The sequence below is a fragment of the Arachis ipaensis genome, chromosome B5 (assembly GCF_059453495.1).
Source record: "Arachis ipaensis isolate K30076 ecotype BB chromosome B5, ASM5945349v1, whole genome shotgun sequence".
NCBI lineage: Eukaryota > Viridiplantae > Streptophyta > Magnoliopsida > Fabales > Fabaceae > Arachis > Arachis ipaensis.
Window position 1 is genome coordinate 23,755,007 of NC_142440.1, and position 27,120 is coordinate 23,782,126.

Here is a 27,120-nt window from a genome sequence, read left to right on the forward strand (position 1 = left end):
TTGTCTTTCTTCTACTTCGTCACATGTATTTGGAATTATAGTCAGCTGCTTTTCTGTCTTTGTGTTCCAGTCCCACATGTCTTTTTCGTCAAACGTAACGTCTGTGCTGATGATCACTTTCTTTGTTTCTGGATTGTATAGCTTGTATGCTTTTGAGTCTGTACTATAGCCGATAAAGATACACTTTTCACCTTTGTCATCTAACTTCTTCCTTAATTAATCTGGTACGTGGGCATAAGCAATACACCCAAAGACTCTGAAATGATGAATGAAAGGCCGCTTTCCACTCCAAGCTTCCTCTGGAGTTTTATCACGAACACTCTTTGTTGGACACCTGTTTAAAATATGAACTGCTATTGCAACTGCTTCTGCCCAAAAATCTTTAGGCATTTGTTTTGACTTGAGCATGCATCTGACCATATCCATGATGATTCTGTTCTTTCTTTTAGCAACTCCATTTTGTTGAGGAGTGTATCTAGTTGTTAGTTGATGTTGAATCCCGTGTTGCTTAAAGTATTCTGAACACGCAAGATATTCTGTTCCTCTGTCTGTTCTGAGAATTTTGATTTTACAGCCACTTTGTTTTTCGACAAACGCCTTGAATGTCTTAAAGACATCACATGCTTCTGATTTCTGCTTCAGAAAGTATACCCATGTATATCTACTAAAATCATCAATAAAAGTGATAAAGTACCTGCTACCACCATTACTTGGAACTTCTACAGAACAGAGATCTGAATGCACAATTTCAAGTAATCTTCTAGCTCTCCAAGACTTTCCTGTAGGGAATGGATCTCTGTGCTTCTTTCCCAGTTGACAAATCTCACAAACACAATTGGGAATATGAATCCGTGGTAGACCAGAAACAAGTCCTTTTCTTGACAGGTAGTTTAGGCCAGAAAAATGAAAGTGCCCAAACCGCATATGCCATAACCAGTTATCATCAAGTATCACAAAACTCATGCAAGAGGGATTAACATGTTGAATTTTTAACGGAAACATTCTGTTTGAAGTCATCTTTGCTTTATCAATGAACCTTCCATTGTTGCCAAATACAGTGCAATATCCACGATAAGTTATCATCTTATATCCCTTCTCAGATAATTGCCCCATACTCAGTAAATTGTAATCAAGTTCAGGAGTATAGAAAATATCAGAAATATAACTCAGAGAACCATCTTTCAATCTAATTGGTATGTGCCCTTTTCCTTCAATAGGGATCTTTGTACTATTACCAAACTTCAATAATAGTTTAACTGAATCATCTAATGAAGAAAATAACTCCTTTCTACCAGACATATGATTACTACAAGCATTATCCAAGTACCATATATTTTCATCTTCAGCACATGAATTACTTGTAAAAAATAAAGTCTGAGTACTCGGTTTTTCATCAGTATTTTGATGCTGATTTTCTGCAACATGTGCTTGATTGTTATTCACCATTTTGAATCTGCAATCTGCTGCTTTGTGTCCATACTTTCCACAATGAAAGCAGTTGAAATTGGTTCTTTCTTGATAAAAATTGCCTCGACCTCTCCCTCGGTTGACAGGCCTGAAATTCGTTCCACCTCTTCCTTGATTAGGTGGTGTAAAATTGTTGTAACTTTCTTGGTTGTAATTGCCACGACCTCTACCTCTGAAACTTCCTCTGCCTCTACTTTGAAAATTAAAACCACGACCTTGTCTTTCTTGTGTACGGCTTGATTCTGCAACATTGTTGAAATTCACTCGGCTTTTTAGGACTTCCTCGGTTGATTTTTCTGATTTCTCCAGTATTCTACTGATGTGGCTTTCCATGGTTCCTTGCAACTCTGCAATCGTCATAGTATCCATATCGTGGGACTCTAGTATCGTAGTCACCACATGGTCATACTTCATCGGCATGGTGCGAAGAATTTTCTCCACCACTTTGCTATCGGACATATCTTCTCCATAGACTCTCATCTTATTGATAAGATCTGTAACACGAGTAAAATATTGCTCAACGGTTTCTGAGCTCGACATCTCATACCTTTCATATTCTCTTCTCAAAGACTGTAGCTTTGCTTTCTGAGCTTTATCTACGCCTTTGTATGACAGTTTCAACGTGTTCCATGCTTCCTTTGCACTTTTGGCATTTGCTATTTTGCCAAACACCGTATAATCTACTCCTTGATGAATTTGAGATAGTGCCAATTGATCTCTCCTTTGTTGGGCAGCATCTGCTCCTTCTTGCAAACCCGGTTCAATGAAATTCCACAGGTTCTGGGCCTTCAAATAGGTAGACATCAAAGTCTCCCAATAACTATAATCAAGTTTTCCATCTAACTTGGGACCGGACCACACAATATTGAAAGTGTTTGTCATACCAACTCTATGAGTAAACAACTATGTGAGAACTCTCTCACACCTCACAAACTCTCAAACACCAGGCGCTGGATTAACCAGCTCTGATACCAAATGTTAGTATAATATCCACAACTAATTGGCCCTAGGATCGCTCACTCATATAAATGACACTATCATATTTTTCATCTCTCAAACTCACTAACACTCATAAAACAAAGGAGATAATTTTCACATTTCAAAACATACACATTTCATTATGGAACACACAAAATACACAAGACATATGTGCCATTATATAGGCAATGCTTCCTACTAAAATAATAATTTATGAATCACAAATCAATTTTGTAATGACCACCATTTTATGAGTTGGCTTCATGAATCTTCTTTCAACTTGCATTCATGTAGTTTCCATAATTTTCTAATTTCAATTCAATTTGATTTTGAATTTCTTCAATGTTGTAGAATGTTGTAGTTGTGCTATTCTCTTGAATGTTCTTAGAAAATCTTCAAGCTTCCAATATTAGCTTCTAGCAATATCTAGCCAATTGATGATTATTGTATTCAACTCAAACTTTGCTTTTTCAATTTTTTAACCATGCTTCATGAAAATTCTATTCCATGCAAGTTGATAGATAGCACAAAAAGTTTGTAGAATCTTGGTGATGAACCATGAACTTTGTAACCACTTTGAATTCAAATTGAATTTTGCCTTTGACTTTTCTAAACTTTTGTTACTTGCATACTTCTTGATTTAATTTTCTAACCGTGAGGAATGTGCGGATCAAACATGAACTGAGCAAGTTTTGACAATGACAAAGGTGATATCAGGTCTGGAAATGGTAAGGTTCACCTTCTGTGGCACGAAATTTCAGGTTGGCTTCCATTGGAACCGAGCGAGGCTAGCTTGCATTATAAGTAACCAATGTCCTCTGACAAATGACAAGGCATACTTCCTCTGAGTTAATGAGATGCCTCTGTTAGAGCGTGCATGTTCAAGACCCAAGAAAAATTTAACATTACCCAAAATCTTCAGTTTGAAGATAGATTGCGATTGATGTTGTACACTATGAACTAGTTCTTATTTGGGGCTCGCTATTGTGATGTCATCAATGTAACCAATTAGAAAGGTGGTTTCATCACCTTCACCAAGTGAAAAGAAGAAATAATCCTTCTTGCATTGCTTGAAGCCATGCTGAGTGGCGCAAAGCATAAAGGGATTTAGTGAGTTTGCACATAAGTCCTTGCTTTCGCTATGGGTGTCCCAAAGGCAAATCCATATACACTTCCTCCTTCAATTCAACGGTTGCTTACGTGGTTATAAATGGAATAAGGTGATATAGTGGAGTATACATAGTCAGTGAAATATGAAGGTGGATGGTGGTGTCTAGATGATTTTCTTAGTGGCTGGATTGAGGGAAGTTGTTCACTAGCAGGTGGGATGGTAAGGTCAAATTTGTTATTGGCTGGTCGAGGTAACACTATATCATTGAATAGGTCTTGGTTGGTCTGGAGATATGGTGAATTTTTCAATGGAAGGATATCTTCAAGGAATAAGACATCTCTTAAAATGAAGAACTACTTGATGTGAAGATTGAACAACTTATATCCTTTATAACCAATTGGATAGCCAATTTGGTTTTTGATGGTGAGGTATTTGTTGCATATGTCAAACATCCAAAGACTTTGAGAGAGTCATAACATGGCACTTTGTTAAAGAGCAAGTCATAAGGTGATGCAGTGTAACACCTGTCAATACAGTGTCCAAGAATGTCGCAGTGTGCACAAAGGAGACGATCTTTCTTTATTACGCCTCTACCATGACTTTTGAGATGGAGTTGATGTCTGATTTCTTGTGTACAAGGCAACCTGATTTTGAGCCATCACCAAGAGCTCGTCTTGAGTGATCAGTGACAACACTTTATTGATAGTAGGCAATGGTTCCATAAGAAGAATTTGGCTATGAATTTGTAACAATGACTAATAAAGTAATATCTTTTAATTCACATTAATACTAATTTATTTTTGTTTAAAGGACTCAACGAAACCTTCATAACTATACAGCAATAAATCTCTCCTCATGCGTTGATATATGTAATGATATTATTATGATTGAATAAATGACTATTTGTATCATAAAAGATGAAAACACTTATATATGTATTTATATTAGTTTGAAACTAAACTTGTACCCACGTAAGATGTTTTTCGTGTAACAAAAGTACCCTGTCTTTGGAGGGCATCGTGGATACAAGTTTAGTTTTGATTTGTATAATATATACAATGGGCTATTTATTTAACCCAATATGAGTTAAAAAATGAACATTTAGAGTAAAATACTGCTAATTTCTCAAACACAATACACCCATATTATCCAGAATAACCATCCAGGTACCATGGATAATAAACATCTGATATCCTACTGAATTGAACATCCCTAAACTTCCATTGTACAGATACTTCATTAGCTCCCTATACTTCCTCCTATTCTTAATACTTTTTAACCATTAACGATAAAATTTATGAATAACGTGAACTTAGTGAAAGTGAACTTTTTATTTAGGTGATTCTCCTCGACCTTATTTAAAATAATATGTAATTTATCCTTTATGATATGTCAACTTCTAATTAGATATTATCTTAATCTAATAATTAATTATATTTATATTTGTAATTTGAGTTACTTCAATTTAATATAAATTAATATTAAGAGCTGCTACACATCTAAATCTTTTTAGCAACTAAATCCAACTAAATTAGTCCAAACTCAATAAAAATCAGATTGTGTGAATACACGCTCTAACTACATAAACGTTCCCGCGTTTCTCTCCTCATCCTCCTTCTTTTACTTCTTTGCGTTTCTCCTTCTTCTTCGTGTTCCTCCTCCTTCTTTTTCGTGTTCCTTCTTCTCGATTTTATTCATCTCAAGAGAGTAAATCAAGAAGAATTTTGAGAAAATGAAATAAGAAGGAGAAGATAAAGAAAAAAGATGAAAAAGAAGAAGAAGTTGAAGCGGAAGATGAGGAGGACAAACTCAAATGAAACAAAACTAAATAAACCTAAATTAAACTAAAAAATGAACCGAAATTTTTTAAGAAATAAAAAATCTAGTCAATACTTAACAACATCATCAAGTGAACCTCAGTTAATTCACAGATGAACCAAAATTAGTTTAGATTTGAATAAAAACTAACTAAACAACCACACATGAACAAGTTCAGCAAATTCAAGAGAAACGAAATCAAATGAACTTAAATTAAACTAAGAAATGAACCAAAATTTCTTACGGAAAAAAATTTAGTCAATACTTAACAGCAGCATCAAGTGAACCTTAGTTAATTCACAAATGAAGCAAAATTAGTTCAAATTTGAGCAAAAACTAAGTAAACAACCACACATGAACAAGTTCAGCAAATTCAAGCGAGACGAAACTAAATCAACCTAAATTAAACTAAGAAATGAAACGAATTTTTTTAAGGAATAAAAAATTTGGTCAATACTTAACAATAGCATCAAGTGAACTTCAGTTAATTCACAAATGAACAGAAATTAGTTCAGATTTAAATAAGTAGTAAAAAAAATTCAATCATCAACAAAAACACATCGAATTCATTTCTAAATCCAAATGAACCTCAAACAAATTAAGAAATGAAACGAAATTATTTAATAATGGTACCAGAGAAAATCAGAACCAATAAAGATGTTAGCAAAATGTTAGTGTTGTTGGTGATGACGATAACAAAAGAGAAAGATAACGAAAAAGGAGAAGATAGAAGGAGGAGGAGGAGGAGGAGAACCTGCATGTGCGAATTTGAAAGAAAAAGCAGCGATAGCAATGAACGTGCGCGAGTAAATTTAAAATACTTAGTTAGACTTGGTTAGAGTTATGACTTAAATGTAAAAATTTATTCTCATATCTTAATCATAATAAAACTATTTTTTAATTAAGTTATTATTTTTTTTTTTCAAATCATTCTTTTTTTAAAAGAATACTTCTAAATTCCCGTTACTTGAAGCACATGCATTATTTATTATCACTTAACAAAAAGTTAGATTAAACACGTGTATTATTTCTTATCTATCTATAAAATGTGTATTTTGTGAAACTAAAATTAGTCCTTTTTTAATATATTTTTATCAAATTAAAAACCGTGTGAATTTTCAAATAGAAGAAATTTAGTTATTAATATTTAAAAAAATATTAATTATTCATGTTAAATAATAATTTAAATTACAAAATGATCTTATTATAATTAAAATATTAACTCTAATTAACATTCTTACAGAAAAGCACGAGAAGATAAGACATTAAATTGGATCATATGTTGACCTCCTTGTTTCTTCACACGGTTTCTTCCCTTTTCATGATCATATGATATAATGCATTCCATGCAACTAACATTCCATTTTCACACTTCATTTTTCTTTCCTTAGTTTTGTCTCTTTCTCCCACACACTTCTATTCATTCTCACACACTTTGTAGCTTTAGTTTCCAATTACACACTTACTAACATTTCTATTCATATCTTCCAACAACAAAATAAAAAGCTACCAACAAATTAAAGTGTCCAAGTTCCAAATTCAATGCCTTCTTCTTCTTCTTCTTCTTCTTCTTCTTCTTCTTCTTCATCGTTTCTTATTGTCTTGCTTTGTTGTTACCATGCACTTATTACCATTATCCCTTGCGCACTTGGTGACCCAAGAACAACAGAGGCAGCGCTATTGTGCTCCAACATAATTATATCCCCACCTGTTCGCCGAGATTTCATATCAAACTTCTGGGATGCCTTGAGCTCCATGACCCCTCTTGTTTCTAACCAAAAATTTGCAGCTCTTCACAAAGGCTCTCAAAATGCCACTGTCTATGCTTTTAGTGAGTGTATGAAAGATCTCTCTAAACCTGATTGTGATGTTTGCTTCTCTGAATCCAAAACAAAGATCTTAAGGTATATAGTAGCACGCTTTTACTCACTCATTTTAATTTGTGACTAATTTTACATAAGGTGCTGTATTGTATTGTAATTTAGAGAAAATATATATATAAGGAACTAACTTTTGGTTAGCCAATTATCTTTTAGGATCTAGAATTTAAAGATAAACAATAAAAAAAGGCTGATATTTAATACTTGTATTTGTATTTATGCGATATAGATGCTCGCCGTTTCAGAGGGGCACTATTGGTGGAAGACTATTCCTTGATGGGTGCTACATGAGGTATGATCATAAAAATTTCTTCAATGATAGTAGTGTTAGTGGTGAAGATAAAACTGTGTGTGGAACCAAGGATTTTGGTGGGGATAGGAGTGTTTACAAGGCTAATGCTATGGAACTGGTGAGGAATTTGAGCTTGGAAGCACAAAAGAAAAATAATGTTTGGTTCTTCCATGTTGGGTCTGTGAATCATAGGAATGTGAGTGTTTATGGTTTGGCTCAGTGCTGGAAATTTGTGAATGGAAGTGGATGCAAGACATGTTTGGATGAAGCTGTTACTAGGATTGAGTCATGTGCTTCAAAAGAAGAAGGAAGAGTGTTGAGTGTTGGTTGTTACTTGAGGTATTCAAGTAACAAGTTCTATAATGATAATTCAAGCAATGTTGTTGTCCCTTTCGGAAAACAAGGTTAGTTTTCAGTCTGATTTTCTCCAATTTTCTTTCTTTGATTTACAAAATTATTATGCAGACTAAAAATCAGCATGCACATATTATTTAATTCATTTTTAATATATATTTTATATTTCAACATGTATTACTGATTATATGTAACATTGTTATGCGCAACATTTTCATTACAAGATCACCAATCTGAGAAACATACCAATAAAGCAATGTGTTACTGTTTTTTTAGGACATAGTAACCTTCCTCTGATTGTGGCTGCATCATCTTCTTCCTTGGCTCTGCTACTGATCGTTGTAACGGTTTCTTTCTTTGTAAGAATGAATATATTGAAGCAGAGAAGAGGTATCAGTAGTTTGATATTTTAAGACTATCACAAATTCTTCAAAGCTTCAATTACTAAAATTCATTGTAATATTTTGATGTTGTTTTCTCACTTCAGAAAGAAGAAAGTTTGGTGCGCTTTTGGAAACAGTGAACCAATCTAAACTAAATATGTCATATGAAGTTCTTGAACAAGCAACAAATTACTTCAATGTTTCCAATAAGCTAGGAGAAGGAGGAACAGGTTCAGTTTACAAAGTAAATTCTGATCTTACATATCGTTATTTTGTTTCTGAAGTGAAATTCAATTCCACTCTTTTATTTTGTAAAATATAATACTAAATGCCAATTTAAATATAATATAATACTAATTTTATTTTAACAAAAATTTAGGAAAGTTAAGTGTAATTAATTAGTCCATATAACATTTACCAGAAAATTTGTATATGAATGTTTTGTAGGGAGTTCTGCCAGATGGAAAGATTGTGGCCATAAAAAGGCTTAGCTTCATCACAACACAATGGGCAGATCATTTTTTCAATGAGGTGAATTTGATAAGTGGGATTCAACACAAAAATCTTGTAAAGCTTTTAGGGTGCAGCATTACAGGACCTGAAAGCCTTCTTGTTTATGAATATGTACCTAATGGGAGCCTCTCTGATCACCTCTGTGGTTTGTATTTTACTTACAGTAATGTATTTGACATTGTTTTTGTTATATATTTTTTTAATGTAATTTCAACGTAGTGTCTTTACACGTATATCTAATCACATTACATTATATCAGCAAAAGTAACTACTTAATAGTCATCCAAAAAAAACGAATGTGATTGACGACTGTGTAAAATAATTTTTGCATCGAAATTAAACTATTTTCTTTTTGTTTAAATTACAATTATTTTGAAACGAATGAGAATTAACATTTTTATTTAGATGAGCTAATTACGTGTTCAATGTGATATGCTCCTCTAGTTAGAAAGAAATCTGAAGGGTTGAATTGGGAAGTGAGGCATAAGATCTTGTTAGGAACCGCAGAGGGCTTGGCCTATCTTCATGAGGAATCACAAATGAGAATCATTCATAGAGATATAAAATTGGGAAATGTTCTACTTGATGAAAACTTCACACCCAAGATTGCTGATTTTGGACTTGTTAGATTGTTCCCTGAAGACAATTCTCACCTTAGCACAACCATTGCTGGTACACTGTAAGTATATGATTTTTTTACAAAACATTTTAAGTATTTAGACAAATTCTCATACAATTATGTCATTTTCATATGCATAGGGGTTACATGGCACCAGAGTATGTAATTCTTGGGAAGTTAACTGAGAAAGCAGATGTCTACAGTTTCGGAGTGTTAGCCATTGAAATTGTATCCGGCAAAAAAATTAGGTCAATTGTTCAAAATTCAATCTCCCTTCTACACGAGGTAATAATCTCACATTGTAAAATTAGCACAATTTGCCCCTTTTTTTTTTAATCACTTAATTAGCTTATCACAAGGTGAAAACTCGTATGCAATTGTTTTCATGTGAAGTTGATAGTTGAAAATCATTCTATGGCAATTTAGTCAAACATGTCAAATCATCTAACTATTCTTAACTATCAATTTCATCTGAGAACAATATATGCGAGTCTCCGCCTTATCACAATACATTTGATAGGATGATGACAGTTTTTTGTTCTCCCAAACTGTACAATATGCAAGGTTTGGAACCTGTATGAAACAAAGAAGGTATGTGAAATAGTTGATCTAAGCCTAGAGGGAAATTACCCTGCAGAGGAAGCATGTAAACTCCTTAAGATAGGGTTGCTTTGTGCACAAGCTTCTCCAGAGCTGAGACCATCAATGTCACAAGTTGTGAAAATGATTAAGGACAACAATCATGAACAGATTTCTGAACCAACACAGCCACCATTTCTAAACCGTTGCAGCGGCGAATTCAGCAGATCTATTTTAGATGCTGAAGATAGTTTTAATGCTGGATCCTACGCTCATCATCACTCTTCAGTCTATAACACGAGTGAAAATCTGACTCAACCTTTGTACATTTCAAATCGGAGTTCAGAATATTTTAGTGCATGAAACCTTTAATTATGCCCATAATACATGAATTTCCATGTAAATTTTTGTTGTATGATTCTTTTTTTTATACCTTCTCTTTTTTTATTCAGAGATTGTGGAATTGGGGTGTTTCGAAGGTTTTAATCCAATACTTACTCTGTATATATATTTGTTTTGGCATCAAATATTATATAGTATCTAACGAGTATGTTATATACTTATTCTAATAAATATATATAAATGATGAGTAACTAGTATTTTTGCCCGTAATAATATTACGGGAATATAAATTTTTTAAAACTATGTTAGCTTTATTCTGATATTATAAGTTATGGCACAAAAAATTTATAAAATCAAATTACTTTTACAAAAAGTTCGTAGAAAACAAAAGTTTCCGTCGACTAAGAAAATCAGGATCTACATAGATAAAAAAAATCAAATAATAAATTTTTTAGTTATTATTTTGTGTGAAAGAGTTTAATTTTTACTAATAATTAATTTTAATATTTATTATATAAAACTTGAAAGAAATTAATGTGTATACTTTTATATTTGATTAGGTATTAAGTCTATTGTACAAATAAAAATAACTAATTTTATGTTTGTTATTTAAAAATAATATTTTTCTCTATATATATAAAAATATAATTAGATATTAGTATAAAAAAATTTATATTATAGTTATAAAATCAACTCAAAATCAATTTTTTTAAACAACTAAATCTTAATTTTAATTATTAATAGTAACGTTAGTATTCGTTTCAAATTATATATAATAAATATTTGAAAAAAAATAAAAATATAAATTAAAAAGATAAGTGGTAAAAAATTGAACTAAATAAAAATATTTAAAAAGTATGTATTTAGTAATAATAACAATATATTTGTTATGTGAATAATATTATGGAATTATTTTTTAATTATAAATTTAATGTATTTCTTATAATTTTATAAATTTATTTGAATTATATTATTTTATTAGTTTTATTTTTTGTAGAACAGAAAGGTAGAGAGAGATAGAGAATGAAAGAGAAAAGGGAGAGAAAGATAAAGAAGAAGAGGGGTGAGTTTGTTAAATTTGGAGAAAAAAAATTATTTTAATTATAGTGAAAAAATATCTCGTGACACATTTTGGTTTGTCAAATTGGTAATATAAATATATAAATTATAAGTTATATATAGAGTAGGAAGGGTAAAGAAAAATACGGAAAGAGGAGAAATGTAGATAAGAGGATAAAGGAAGAAAATATTTTATCTTAATTTTAATGAAAGACTGTCATGTGATACATTTTAATTGTTAAATTAGTAATATAATATAGTTATATTTTATTTCAATTTTAATTTTAATTGCAATTAAAAAATATCATATTGCACATTTTGATTGTCAAATTAATAGTTAATAATTAATAATGATATATAAGAGAGATAGAATGGGTGAAAGAATAAGAGAGATAGAGAAAAAAAAAGAGAACTCTTTAATTTAAAAAAAATTAAATTTTAATTTTAAGTACAATAAAAAAATGACATATGACATATTTTAATTATAAAATTAATAATATATAATAGAATATAATAGATAAAATAACAAATTGTTATCATTTTTAGAAATTGTTTGTGTGTGTATATACAGTATAGACCAGTTTTGATAAGTAACCTAATTAAACTCTTTTAAAATAAAAAAGTTAAAAGATAAGGATTTATATTAAAAATAATTTATAAATAAATTATTTTATATTTATTTTTTTATAAAAATATTTATTTTAAAAATATAATAATAATAAAATTTTTTATTATAAAAAATTTATTTTTTTATTTTTTCATAAATATTTTAAATAATTTTTTAAAAGGTTACAAACTAATTTTAAAAATTATATAAAATATTAATACAATAATTTTTTTATAGACTAAAAATTTTAAAAAATTCACTTATAAATCCAAAGTTCCAAACTAGCCTATATGCATAAAAGGCCTACAAAGCTGCAAGGTCTCCTCCCAAGTGCAAAAGACTGGTCCCAGATGTGTAGTCTTACTATATCAAAGCCAAATGTTAATGCATTTTAAAAAGAATTTTGTTATTCTATACTCTAAGAGCATAAATTAAATATACTATAAAAAAAATTAAATATTATTTATTACTTTTATGTATTAAAAATATAAAAAAAATTATTTTTATAATAAATAATATTAAAATATTTTTTTATTGTATATATCTTTAGAATATAAAATAGTAAAATTCTTTTAAAAAAATAAAAAATACAGCTCTTCTTAACATTGATTTGCTCTTAGAAATAACAAAGAAAGTAATAGGTTTTATACTCTTATTTTTTTGTAATCTTTTATAAAAAAAATATAGTTAGCCGGATTAGTAAGTTATCTTTTTAAATTTAAATTATTGATGAAAAATATAAAAAATAAAGAATCTTTAAACATAAACGCATTTTAACTTATTAATTTCGAGTTATAAATTCGTGACTTTAAAATCACATAAAAACACGAGTACGTCATTGTTTTTTTTTTTTGGTAAAGTACTAAATTAGTCCCTTATGTTTTGGTGTAATTTTGTTTTGATCCTTAAGGTTTAAAGTGTTCTATTTGAATCCAAAAAAGTTTCACAATTTAGTCCCACAGTGAGGTCAAACTTAAATAATTAACGGAATGTCCTACATAACAACAGTACAAGAACAAAATCGATAATTTGGAGAACAAGTACAAACTCCAGAGGCACAAAATCAACAGTTAATGCATCAATATATTTATTTATCATTCTCTTTTTTTTTTCCAAAGATAATAGGTTATATTTCATTAATTATTAAAAAATGAAATACAAAGATGTCCAAAAGCAGGACAGCATAATAAAAGGTGGGGATTTCCCAAAAACACTACACTGAAGGTATTCATCCAACGGTGCGTGGTCGAAAAACGAAGAAAAATCTTAAAGAAGAAATAATGATAAATCAAATTGAATGCAACTAAGAGCTTGTCTCATGGAGATGACGACCTAAACTGGGAGTTCTTTGGATTTCACGGAGCAACTTGACAGAACTTGCTAGAATGGCAGACGGCATAGAAGTAGAACCTTCAAAAATCAACTGGTTGCGAGCTTTCCAGCAGTTCCAGCAAATGATAGCAAGCAATTGAGGATTACGGTCAGCATTCTTCAACGGGTTAAGTATCTCTGTTGATGCAGTCCACCATGTCCAAAAGTCGTTAGAACTCTGAGGGGGAAGACAGTCATGAAGATAACTCTGAGACCATACGTCTTTAATTCTAGAGCAATCGATCAAACAATGAGTGACTGTTTCCGTTGCCTCATGACAGCAAGGGCATATTGGTGATATAGATGGGATACGGTGATGAATCTGAGCAAGCACCGGAAGTCGGCCATGGAGAGCTTTCCAGATAAATAGCTTAATTTTGTGAGGCAAGTTCAACTTCCATAGATCAATCCACGGCTTTTTCTGCTGCATATAGTTAGGGCAAAGCTCCAGAGGCGGATGGTAAAATAAATAGCCAATTCTGTAACCTGAAGCTGTATCATATTGCTTGGATTTGTTCAAATCCCATTGCAATTTGTCCCTACTCTGCTGAATTTTAACTGACAAAATCCTGTTTGCAACGTCTTGGGGAAATAATTCTTGAATGAGATTCTGATTTCAATTTCTATCTTCAGTAATTAGATCTTTAACTCTTGGAACCAACTCAGAAATAGCCTGTCTATTTGGCATGTCAGAAATCATTAAAGGATACGGAGGAGGCAGCCAAGGATCCTCAAAGGTTCGGATATTCTCACCAGTACTCACAGCCCAATTAAGACCTTTTTCAACAATCTTTCGGCCTTCCAGTATGCTCCTCCATCCCCAAGAAGGTAAGACTCCAATTTCTGTCATTATAGCATTACCATTGCTAAAGTATTTACCTCTTAAGATTTTGGATAATAAGGCAGTAGGCTGTGTTACAAGTCGCCAAAACTGTTTGCCTAAAAGCGCTAGATTTTGGATTCTGAGATCTTTAAATCCAAGGCCTCATTCTTTTCGTGGGCGAGTCATAGTGTCCCAACTAATCTAAGCCGTCCTCCTTTCAGAACCTTTTTGTCCCCACCAGAACTGAGAAAGTAGAGAGTGAATTTCCGAAATTAAACCATCAAGCAACTTGAAGCAAGACAATGTATAAATAGGAATAGCTTCTCCCACTGCCTTAAGCAATACGTGTCTACCACCTGACGAAAGAAGATTGTGCTTCCACCCTTGGATTCTTTTCCGAACCTTTTCTTTGATCATACTAAAAGAAGCCTTTTTCGATTTAGAGACTGTAGAAGGCAAACCAAGGTATTTATCCTGAGCCCCAATATGATTAATATTCATAGAGTTAGCCAATAGTGTACGAGTAGTGGACGGAGTGTTGTGGCTAAAGAATACAACAGATTTATTAAGATTTACCCTCTGGCCACTGATGCTTTCATAAGAATTCAATAAATGCAGGATATTTGAACATGCTTCAGGATTAGCCTTACAGAATAAAATGGAATCATCAGCAAACAGGAGGTGGTTGACCTTGGGACATCGCCTATGTATCTGAAGACCCTGAATTAGTCTGTTTTGTTCTGCCTTGTGTAGCAAGAAGGAGAGACCTTCTGCACAAAAAAGAAAAAGATAGGGGGATAGAGGATCTCCTTGTCGAATACCTCTATTTGGTTTGAAGAAACCATAAGGTTGTCCTTCCACAATAACAGAATAAGAAACAGTTGTCACTAATTCTCGAATCCACATGATCCATCGGGAGTCAAAACCAAACTTCTCCAATATAAACCAAAGAAAGTGCCATTCCACCCTATCATATGCCTTACTCATATCTAATTTTAGCGCCATTTCATTTTCGAGACCCCTTTTTTTGTTCTTCAAGTAATGCATACACTCGTGAGCAATTAGGATATTATCAGAGATTAATCTGCCTTTAATAAAAGTACTCTGCGTAGGGCTAATTAGTCTATTCATCATACCCTGAAGCCTATGTACAAATACTTTGGAGATAATCTTGTAAAAGACTGAAGATAGGCTTATTGGTCTTACCTGAGTCATATCTTTAGCATCAGAAATCTTGGGAATAAGACAGATCTGAGTGTGGTTAAAACCCTTCAAGATTTTGCTCCCAGAAAAGAAGCTCTTAACTGCTCGAAACACATCGCCACTAAGTATATTCCAGAAGCTTTGAAAAAATTTTGCTGTCATACCATCATCTCCTGGAGCACTTTGAGGATGAATGCTAAATGTTGCGCGTTTCACTTCCTCCATAGTCACTGGTGTTTGAAGCCTACGGTTCATGTGAGCTGTAACCTTAGGTTCAAAATCAGTAAACAGAGGTTCAGGGTTCTCATGACAAGTGGAGGAAAAGATGTCCTTGAAATAAGATTCAGCCACAGAAGCAATACCAGCATTTGAAGTAGCCACTTCACCATCACTGCCAGTTAGTTGCCAAATTCTATTCCTTCGGGTTCGATTTCTAAATTTCTGATGGAAGAAAGCTGTATTCTGATCACCAGATTTGAGCCATTTGACTCTAGACTTATCTTTCCAATAAGATTTCTCATTTTGCAATGCTTTTTCAAGTTTGTCTTCTATTTCTGAAATGATGTCGCCTCCATGAATTCCTGCTAAACGAAGTTCTTCTAATTCCGACTGTAGTAAATCAATCTCCACCTTCGAATTAGATTTGTGTTCTTGCTGCCATCTGACAATCTTATACCGACAACGCTTTATTTTTTGAGCTAGGATATACATGGCTGAACCATCAATCTGTTCATGCCAAACCTCTCTAACAATCTGCCTTATTTCATCATTGGAACACCATCTTTCTTGGAATTTGAATCGGCGTTTAGATCTCTCAGTTCTCGGATTAGAGTCTAGGAGAAGAGGGGCATGATCCGAGCCTGATTCTGACAGTCTAAGAACCGTTGCATTGGGATAGAGTTGCTACCAATCAACTCCTACCAGGAATCGGTCTAGTCTTTCCTGTATCAACTCATCACCCCTCCGTCTATTTGACCAAGTGAATGGTCTTCCGACCATCCAATATCAATCAGGGAATTATCATTAATAAAACTATTAAAGGTTTTAATAGAAGAAGGAGATTTAGCACCCCCACCTTCTTTCTCCAATTGATTAGAAATGACATTAAAATCCCCCATAACACAACCTTACCATCGAACTGTTGGGTGACTGAAGTTAATTCAGCAAATTGAGTCATTCTATGTTGATCATTTGAACTGAGATAAACACCTAGAACACCATAGGGATCATTAGAACCAGCTGTCAGAACTGATGCCGCAATGAAAAATCTACCATGCTGTAACATCTGAACAGTGCAACCATCCCTCCATGCCATTGCCAAACCCCCTGATAATCCATCCGGATCTACAATAAACCATTCCTTGAAACCACAAGATCTTAGTTTTCCTTCAACTTGTCAAGATTGATTTTTTGTTTCACAGATAAAACCAACCTCGGGGGAGTAGGATTTGCAAATCCCTTTAAGATTGTAGATTGTCAGGGGTCTCCCCAAACCCCAACAATTCCACGAGAGCAGTTTCATATTTCTTTGGGTGCCACTTGAAGGCTGGCACCCTCCACCGTCATAGCAATTATATGAGGGTTCTAAATCTCTGATTTGTTGCTCATGGTGTAGAGAAAATCAGAATTGGTATTCAATGATTCCAAAGAGACATAAGATATATGGAATGAGTGAATTAGAAAACGGAATGAATTAAAAGAGGAATGAATTGGGAGAGAAAACGAAAATTAGGGAGCTAAGTGAAAAAGAAATTAAGAAAAGAAAGTAGAAGAAGATGGAAAAGAGTTTGACGAAGAAAAGACAAAGAAAGGTGTAACCATGGAGGCGGCGCAGTGAAACCCTAGCAGAGCGTCGGGCGCTAGATGAGGAGTACGTACTCCCACTACTCTGGAATTTTTATTTATCATTCTCTTTAGTTCTATAGAAAATATTTTATTTATATTATAAGAAAAATAATAAATAAATGTATTGATGCATTAATGGTTGATTTTGTGTCTCTAGAGCTTGTACTTGTTCTCCAGATTATCGATTTTGTTCTTGTACCGTTGTTATGTAGGACATTCCGTTAATTATTTAAGTTTGACCTCACTGTGGAACTAAATTGATGCTAAATGAAACTTTTTTGGATTTAAATAGAACACTTTAAACCTTAAGAATCAAAACAGAATTACGCCTAAACATAGAGACCAATTTAATACTTTACCCTTTTTTTTTCCTTGTGTCAAACTCAGTCATTGTTTTAAAGACTCTCTTTCGATCTGCACAGTGTAACAGCAACGAATTTTCTCTTGCTTGGTTTGAAAAACCTTGTGAGTTCTGTGTCAGCATAACCCTTTTTTTTCAACTCTTCACACTTAAAAGTCTCAAACTCACAAACTTGCTTCTGCTTCTGGCCACTCTTGCACCATCAACATCGGTTCTTGACTTGTTTCATTTATTTGTACATCTTTCTTCTTTTCACTTACCTTCAAAAAGTAAAAATTCAACTTCACAGTACAGTTTATCTTTCTAATAATAGTAAATATTTTTTTATTTCGTTTTGTGTTTGTTCTTTTGTTGTTATAGTCTCTTATACTGCCTTGAAAGGTCACTACCAGTTGCCAATGTGTTGAATAGTTGTGGTAATGTAGGGTCTATTTTCTCAATCAATAACAATAAATGACGTTGGTTTTCATTTTCTTTTTTCTTGTGGGGAAAGACATTTAAATACATTGCCGACATTTTTTGTTGTTGTCTTGTTTCATTTTCATTGGGAAACATTGGCAAATATTAGGGGCTCTTTCTCACAACTCTCTAGTCTTACCTGCACTAATTAATGAACATCAAATGATCAAATTATTGCTTAACACCATTTAACAATATATCATGTCTAATAATTACCATAACTTACACATATCTATTTTATCATTTAATTAAATATACTCTATATATTAAGTCCAAATTTTTTTCTTTATAATTGAATGTCCCCCATAGAAGACGTGTGTCAAGTTTGTAAATGCAACTAAATGCATATTCTAACCTTTCTCTCTCCAAAGTGTAAACAAGGGAAAAGAATCAATATCTACCCTTTTTAATGGTGGCAATTGATGACCGAACAGGTAGCAATATTTTTGAAACTTGAGAAGGGTAGTGACTATTTTTAGGGCCCTCTCATTCAGTTCTTCACACGCTTTATGTTACTTCTTTTGGAGATTTTTTCTTTCTTTTGTCAGAATCTCCTATTACTCTTCAAGTTACCTTTCTTCTCAGAAGTAGAAAGAGATTTTGAGTTTCTTCTAATCATTCTGCTTTCATACCATAAAACAACTACATTTCATACCAAATGTTCAACAAAATATTCTCTCTTTTCACTAACAAATAGTCCTGTCCTTTCATAGTAATAGTAAAACAACATAATTGTAGAGTCATGTTAATTATTTGAACATCTAACTAGTGAAGTTGAATCAGATTAGAGTAAGATGATCACAAAAATGATTAAAACAATCCTTCTCATCCCTTCTCAATTCATTATTTTCCTTCTCATCAACTCAGTACTACTCTCAGACACTGTAATGGCAGAACCAAGGGCAAGAACAATCCAAATAGCATGTGGTCATCAACTAGAGCACAATAGCACCATCTATGTTCCGAATTTCGTTGCAACCATGGAGAAAATCAGTGAACAGATGCGAAGTACCGGCTTTGGAACAACAGTTACAGGGACAGGACTTGATACTAACTATGGCCTAGCTCAGTGCTATGGAGATCTTTCATTGCTTGATTGTGTGCTATGTTATGCTGAGGCAAGGACGGTTCTTCCTCAGTGCTTCCCTTTCAATGGTGGCCGCATTTACCTCGATGGTTGCTTCATGAGGGCCGAGAATTATAGCTTCTTTGATGAGTATACAGGAGCAGGAGATAATGCAGTGTGTGGGAACAGAACAAGGAAGAACTCAAGTTTTCAAGAATCTGCAAAGCAAGCAATTCTAACAGCAGTTCAAGATGCACTTAGCAATAAAGGATATGCTAGAGGGAAGGTCGCCGTGGCCGGAACGGTTAATGAGTCTGCTTATGTGCTGGCTGATTGTTGGAGGACTTTGAACACAAGCTCTTGTAAAGCATGTCTTCAGAATGCATCAGCTTCTCTGTTGGGATGCTTGCCTTGGGAAGAAGGCCGCGCGCTTAACACCGGTTGCTTCATGAGGTTCTCAGACAAAGATTTCCTCAACAAGCAGCAGGAAAATGGAAGCTCAAAGGGTAAATGAATCTTGAGAATTTAGAAAAGTTTACACATTTTTTGTAATTGTAAATCCTGAGAACAGTTTTGTTTTCTGATTTGTGCAGGTAATGTAATAGTTCTGGTGGTTGCAGTGGTTAGTTCATTGATTGTTTTTGTGGTTGGAATAGCTATTGGGATATATATCTTGAAACTTAGATACATTCAAAAGAAAAGAAGAGGTAAGTGACTTGTCTAATTAATACCTATGAATCATCAATGTGTTATATAACAACTATGTTTAAGTATGTATGCCAATGCTTATTCTGGAATTCAGGTTCATATGATACAGAAAAGCTAGCAAAGTCCCTTCGCCGCAGTAGCCTGAATTTCAAGTACACTTCACTGGAAAGGGCTACTGGATCCTTTGATGAGACTAACAAGTTAGGACAAGGAGGGTTTGGAACAGTTTACAAAGTAGTTATCTTATCTGCATACCTATATCCCAACCATTTTAACATAAGAATGCAACTATATAACAATTTTCTATTGCAGGGAGTTCTACCTGATGGAAGAGAGATTGCTATCAAGAGGCTATATTTCAATAACAAACATAGAGCAGGAGATTTCTACAATGAAGTGAACATAATCAGTAGCGTGGAACACAAGAATCTAGTCCGACTGTTAGGATGCAGTTGTTCAGGACCCGAAAGCCTGCTTGTGTATGAATATCTGCCCAACAGAAGTCTCGATCGCTTCATTTTTGGTAATTCCCAAACTCATGCCATAGGTTTCCCCTTCTAAGATATGAAATCCTACACTTTTACTATCATTGCTTATATCCTAACCATAGTACTTCTCAATGTAAACATTGTAGACAAGAATAAGGGAAGAGAACTGAACTGGGAGAAGAGATACGAAATCATCATTGGGACAGCTGAAGGATTAGCATACCTACATGAGAATTCTAAAACCAAAATAATTCACAGAGATATAAAAGCCAGCAACATCCTCTTGGATGCAAAGCTTCGTGCTAAAATCGCAGATTTTGGCTTGGCTAGATCCTTTCAAGAAGATAAGAGCCATATAAGTACAGCTATTGCAGGAACTTTGTAAGTACCTCTAATCCCATCTACCATTTCTCACCCCCCCCCCCCCCCCCAAAATAATAACAATTTTGAACATATTAGAATAAGAGTCTGCTAAGTACCTAAATACAACATTAAGCATCCTATACTACTAATCTGGGGCTTTGGACACCCCATAATTTCCAAGTCCCTACAGAGAAAAATGTTGTTTGGAGCAAATTTCTCTGTACTAGACCTTTAATAGCCATCTATATATATATATATTCTGCAGGGGTTATATGGCTCCAGAGTACATAGCTCATGGTCAGTTAACAGAAAAGGCAGATGTGTATAGTTTTGGAGTGCTACTGCTAGAGATAGTTACCGGGAGACAGAACAACAGGAGCAAAGCAGCTGAATATTCAGACAGCCTAATTACAGTGGTCAGTATCAGATTCCTTAACCTGATTTATTTTTATTGTTGTTGAACTAGTTTTTTTCTTGCTTTGATCTTAACATAATTTTGCAACATCAGGCATGGAAACACTTTCAGTCAGGGACAGCTGAACAATTATTTGATCCAAATCTTCAGTTGCATGACGACTACAACAACAGCAGTGTTAAGAATGAGATCTTAAGAGTGGTTCAAATAGGACTTCTATGCACCCAAGAGAACCATTTGTTGCGGCCAACTATGTCAAAAGTGCTGCAGATGCTAACAAAGAAGGAGGAGCAACTTGTTGCTCCTTCTAATCCACCTTTCCTAGATGAGAATACCATGGAATTCTGTGACATAAGTGGTGACCCATTTTTCCCTCTCGTTGCAGATGACTCGGTCGCTACCATGTCCCATAGCTCTTTTCATCCCAGGTGATCTGCCTAGTTACTAACAATGTATATCTCTATCCATTACTAATTTATACAAGAACATTAGAATACAACAAATAACAATGTGAAAAAATTAAATTAGCCTTACAAGGTACTTACAGCAATGTCTAATAATTCTTTCCGTTCATTTGTACAAAAATTCAATGGAAAATCAAAGTTACACTTGCCAATATACATTTTGAGTTCTTGGCAGACTTTGCCACCCTTTAAATCCTCTCGACACGAGGAACACAAAATTGGGTGCGCATGCTGCAACCTTTATGAAAAAGGTAGTTGGAAGAGTGTGTATCTCTGAAAATCTGATTCCCGTGCTGATGAATATGAACTGTGCTTAATTTAATCTTATAAAACAGCACTCAGAAGTAAAGCACCAAGAATCACAGAACTTATCAAAGATCCTCCATTATAGTAGTGTTGTGACAAGCTGCCTGAAGCAGTGGAAGTGTTAGATGGGGCCAGTGATGTGCCATTTATGCTGGTGCCATTTTTACCACCACTGTTCATTACAAATATTAAAGGGAAATATAATAAATAAGAATGAACAGTTAATTTACAATAATCAGAAAAAAATATATGAATCCTTGAGATCATACCTTCCTGGAAATACGCAGGAACCATAACCTGTGATAATGATAACAAATAATAGTTCCATTAGATTGCCAAGCCACTTGAGATACTAAATAGCAAAGGTGCAAAATTAACAATTAACTTGTGTAGCCATAAAAAAAATGTATCCATAACTTATGTAGCCACCTTCAAATATAGTTATAATTATTAAAGAGTCCAGATTCCTTACTTGGATTTGTGGTGGTGACAAAAGCAACTCCTTTAAAATCACAAGTTCCAGGAGATTTAGCCATCTGCTGATAATATGCATTGAAAGCATAAGTCGCGTGCGCAACTACATTATTCGGTTCAAAACACTCTTGACCCTGCCGCAAGGGCGAACAATCCACCTTCCCTGGTCCACAAGCCCAATCAAGTGCTGCCTGTAGCAACTTAGAATCAGCATTACTCTTAGCAACACAAAAGGTTTGATTTGTTGTATCATTTGCAAATACAGTACCAGCACCGGTCAAATGCAAAGTATATACTGGTGCTCCATTAGCATAGAAAAGTCCCCAGTTCTTTTCGGATACAGGACCTGGTCTTAAGTCTTCGTTATAAAGGTCATAAATATATGTACTAACTGGAATTCTAGGATGCTTTGGAGTCCCTGAATTATTAAGGACATGTCTGATCAAGTTACTGTTGTAAGTGTTAGCATTGTCAATTGTTGCATCTGGCTCAGATGAATCGCCTTTGGAGGGCCATCCTGACTCTGTCACTACAACAGGGATATTTGTGAAGTTCAAGTATAACATTGCAAAATAAGCAGCATCGATCACTGCATCGAAAACATTAGTATAGTGGAGCATAGTGTTGGCATCAACAGCTTCCTTATTTGGCGGCAGGGGCCGGAACAGAGCATATTCCAGTTGGATTTTACCTTCAGATTGCATGTAATTGTAGTAAGGGTAAACATTGAGCATAAGATATGAACCTGTTGATTGCAAAAACTTAAGCAATGGAACCATGACAGGATCCCATGTTTTATTAAAGAATGCTTGGGATGGAGGGAAAGAGTTAAGGATGATAGAAGAAGAATGAGGGGTAGAGACTTTAATTTGCTGATCGAGATTGGCAGCAACAAGTGCAGATTGAATGAATTTTAGTGCATTGACTAGGACAGGTGCAACATTTGGGAGGGCTGTTAGGACTTCAGATCCAACTGCTATGGCAGTTATGTTGGTTGCAGGGACATGAGCTACCACATTGTGTGCAACCCAGTTGGCGGCAGTGGCATTCGATTGGCCAATGCCGAGTAGCAAGTTGTTGGGAACAGAAACGGTTACACGGATTCCGGTGTTGGCAAGTGCAAGAAGCATGGCCCTGTCAGCATCATAGAGTCTGACATGTTGGATACTTTGAGCCTTAAGAAGGGCCACAGTCTCTGTTGCACTTGGCATGTTAGTTATGTCTGTACCAATGTTTACACCAATAAAGGAATCTGCAGAAGAAAGAAAGAAACCAACAAATTATATAAATACTATATGATCCTGCTCATAAACAGATTATGAGATGAAAATAATAATGCATATGAAGTGATAATCAAGAACAAATAGAAACTAGAAAATAAGGAACATATGAATTTTGGTTTGGACCAACATGGATTTGTGAAAACAGCTAATAAGTCCATTTATGATCTAATAAAATGTGTTTCAAATATCCAATCTTACCATGACCTATTTAATAAAATAGCTATAAAGCCTATTCATTAGTCTTTTATGGAATTGTATTTGAGTCATTCATTTAAAGCAATACTGTATTTTCAAAATTATCCGCGAAGTGATTTAAAAATTGATACCATGCTTTCTTCAATTTTAATTGGGTAACAAAAGGGGAAAAAGATTTAATAAAAGAAAACTTGATTATCAGCTTTGTTCATGAGGAATAATATTGAAATAGTTCATATTTTAAGGAGGCACAGCCACATTGCATTCATAGATTGTCAAAGCAAAACATATATTTCAAAATTCTGGAATAAGCTTTCAGTGATGGATTGTCAGATTGTCCAACTAACTAATGCCACATCCTAAGCCCATAGCTATAGTTCATAAACTGAATTTTTTTTTGTCATGGTTGAAATTCAAGGTCTGTTAACCTGTCATCCCGTGGATTATCCTTGGGTTTAACTAAAAGAAGTGTAATATACTCAAATGATCGCTTGTTCTTAGGTTAATTTGCAAAAGATTCACTTTGGTTATCAGTTTTTAAAAACATAAAATGAGGATTTCATTTGATAACATTTTTCCCATGCTTTTGGTCACCATGTCTTATTCATGGGAGCTAGGCAACAATGCTACCAACTCACCAACTCAGTATCAATGAGGTTGATTGATAGACCAAAATGATTAAATATAGTATAAATATTCCACTTCATCACTGGCATAGTGGCATAGTACCATCACTTTTTTTTTTATATAAAAAGTTTAGTTAAGTGCAAACAGCAAAAGAAGCTGTTTCTTGAGTTGGGATGCAACAAAATTGTCCCAGAATCCCATTAAAAATTAGAAAGGATAGATCAGAGATTCAGCACAAAGGAAAACACTTTCTTGCAAAGGCCCTTTCTTTTGCAAATAATAATAAATAAATAAACTAAAAATGCCTATATTTGTATTACACAACCTTTTCTCTAACTTTCTATTCCAACATTGTTATGCTCTTGTAGCAAGGTTCTGGCCCTTTATACATTTATAGCAACATCTGACATCTCCCACATTCAACAACCAAAATGCAATGAAATAATAATTACTTCCTTCTAGTATTTAATAGTTAAAAAAGGGGTTAATACATTGTATCATTACCCTTTACCTAAAATGTTAATTAGAAGCAAATACTTACTAACCATGACAAATAGCAAAGATACAAAAAAGTAAGAATCTACAAACCCATATGATGATGAAAGGAAGGTGGTAATGAAAGGACTAACTAGACATAATGATGAAAAGAACAAGAGCTAGAAGCCAAAAAAAAACAAGAGTACTATACCCCCACCAACCATTACTAAATTAGAAAGCTTATTAAGAGAATACTTAATGATAGATTAATAACCAATGATCTCAGATGCCCAGGGAACATAGAAACAGATGCTAAAAATCACATAAACTTATTACTTACCTCCATAGACAGAACATGCAAGCAGGAAAAAAAGAAGCAGCAGAACAGCCATTGATGATTGCTTAGAGAAACCGTTATAAACAAAGAAACACTGCCAGTTCCACTGCAAACTAAAAAGTGGCTCTCTACAACTTGGGGTCTCAAAAAGCTTGCACCTTTTGATACCCTTTGGGATTTGGCATAGAGAAGTAAGAACCAAGAAGTGCTTTGAGGTTGGGAGGGAGAATGAGAGTTTGCGTTGTTGGGTCTTGTGAGTGGTCAAAACTCAAAAATCAAAACTAGAATTTGTGTCTGTGGGATCATAAAATCATAAATGGTAGTGTGTGTCAGGGATCCAACGGCTGAGATTTGGAGATGCAGGTGGCAAATCAGCCAAGTAGTAAATATTATTAGAGGACAAGAAAGTCAGGCTTTTTTTAATTAAGGCAAGTGTATGATTCAGTGTTTTATTAATAACGTGAATAATGAAGCAATGTTGCAGTGTTGGAGCTGTTCATAGGCTATTGTGATTGGTGGATTAGCATCTATGATAGCAACATATAATGTTGACGTGGCATCTTTTCTGTTTCTGCTTCAAAAATCCCCACTTGCACTCTGCTTTGGTTTGTGTCCCAAAGCCATTGACAGTTGCCATCTCTTGGATCCTTGTTTAGCTCTGTTAACTGTCATTAACTTGAGTTAAAATCACACTTCATCTTATGTAATCATAAAAAAAAAAAAAAAAAATTAACAGTGAGTCCCATTATTCACATAACATTTTCAATGTAATACTAGTGGAAAGTCCGCGCGATGCACAGGTTATGTACGTAATCTATTTATTGTATTCATATATAAATTTGTTTTCAAGTTGAGTAGTACATATTAATTAATAAATTTAATTTACTTAGTACGTAGATAACATAATTAGTAATATTAATGTAGAGTTTGACTTTAAAAATTAATGTATAGAATTTGACATAGTTATATTGTTTAATATTTTAGTTAAAATTAATATATGATTAAAATTTTTTATGTGAAATTAGTATTATATATTTTTGAAGGAAACTATGGAAATAATTTTTGTTAAAATGTTAATAAATCATTACGTAAAAGTATTAATTGTTGGTCACTTAAAGGCTCATTTTTATTGATATGGAGGCTTTGTGTGTGTTATCTGGATATGGAGTCCTGAAAGCGCAATACAGATATGTGGGGCAGCTTTTTTGTTAGTGTCAGGTCCAACAACTCGGATGGTGCGAGTTGTTTGAGCGTCATATTTTCCATTGCAAATCGTTAGGTCCGATTTGAGGAGGAAGAGATGCTGAAATTCGGTAAGATGGTAATCGTACCCTCCGAGTTGTTAGAAGTGTTGGTTTTTTTTTTTATGTTGTGTTATGAAATCGGAGGGTCCGACATGCGTTTTTTATTTTTTTTTGAATTCAGTAAAGGTAATCGCATGGTCCGATTTGGTTGGGACTTTAAATAAAAGTTGGTGAAAACTGGATCAGAACAACCACTCTCGCATCTTCTTCTTCTCCTTCTTCAACGGTCCTTCTGGTTTTTAGTTCCTCTGTTTCGTTACTTGTTTAGCAGAGTAGCTAAAAATCTAAAACCCAGGTTTATGAGCTTGTTAAGGTGATTGAGAGAATTGAGTGACAGAGTGTTATTGAAGGTGTATTATTTTGGTCAGATTTTGTTACAAACATCTGAAGGAGTAATATTTGTTTGTGAAAATCCATTAGATTTGGTGATTCCTTTTACAATCTCATTTGAAGAGCTCAAAAGTGTGATTTGTGAAAAGATTCATTCTGAGAGGGCAAGAAGGATATCATGTATTCTATACAGAAATCCTATACAAGTGTTTGGTGGAT

General features: G+C 33.8%; 4 protein-coding genes across 5 annotated transcripts; 2 read left to right on the top strand and 2 right to left on the bottom strand.

The window, feature by feature from the left end:
* Window positions 1-1,360: 1,360 nt before the first annotated feature.
* Window positions 1,361-2,575, bottom strand: LOC148563608 (uncharacterized). The gene is made up of 2 exons (XM_088488960.1): window positions 1,638-2,575; window positions 1,361-1,555 (listed from the first exon to the last, which is right to left on the bottom strand). Exons 1-2 carry the CDS (start codon window positions 2,347-2,349, stop codon window positions 1,440-1,442), a joined length of 828 nt encoding a protein of 275 aa, XP_088345086.1. The 5' UTR covers window positions 2,350-2,575; the 3' UTR covers window positions 1,361-1,439.
* Window positions 2,576-6,742: 4,167 nt separating this feature from the next.
* LOC107643328 (cysteine-rich receptor-like protein kinase 3) lies at window positions 6,743-10,495 on the top strand. The gene is made up of 8 exons (XM_016346938.3): window positions 6,743-7,278; window positions 7,484-7,950; window positions 8,177-8,290; window positions 8,388-8,527; window positions 8,731-8,941; window positions 9,241-9,475; window positions 9,556-9,700; window positions 9,980-10,495. The coding sequence occupies exons 1-8, from the start codon at window positions 6,917-6,919 to the stop codon at window positions 10,355-10,357; spliced, it is 2,052 nt and encodes a 683-aa protein (XP_016202424.1). The 5' UTR covers window positions 6,743-6,916; the 3' UTR covers window positions 10,358-10,495.
* A 7,885-nt stretch (window positions 10,496-18,380) lies between these two features.
* On the top strand, window positions 18,381-21,845 carry LOC107643329 (cysteine-rich receptor-like protein kinase 2). 2 transcript variants are annotated; one of them, XM_088488763.1, is made up of 8 exons: window positions 18,661-19,636; window positions 19,724-19,837; window positions 19,933-20,072; window positions 20,151-20,361; window positions 20,473-20,707; window positions 20,955-21,105; window positions 21,198-21,531; window positions 21,673-21,845. In XM_088488763.1, exons 1-8 carry the CDS (start codon window positions 18,859-18,861, stop codon window positions 21,843-21,845), a joined length of 2,136 nt encoding a protein of 711 aa, XP_088344889.1. In that variant the 5' UTR covers window positions 18,661-18,858. The 2 variants fall into 2 exon arrangements, with proteins under 2 accessions (XP_016202425.1, XP_088344889.1); XM_016346939.3 differs by having other exon boundaries at window positions 18,381-19,636; window positions 21,198-21,720.
* Window positions 21,098-25,692, bottom strand: LOC107643331 (glucan endo-1,3-beta-glucosidase 3-like). The gene is made up of 4 exons (XM_088488764.1): window positions 25,271-25,692; window positions 22,347-23,600; window positions 22,144-22,171; window positions 21,098-22,046 (listed from the first exon to the last, which is right to left on the bottom strand). Exons 1-4 carry the CDS (start codon window positions 25,320-25,322, stop codon window positions 21,893-21,895), a joined length of 1,488 nt encoding a protein of 495 aa, XP_088344890.1. The 5' UTR covers window positions 25,323-25,692; the 3' UTR covers window positions 21,098-21,892.
* Between the last annotated feature and the right edge of the window lie 1,428 nt (window positions 25,693-27,120).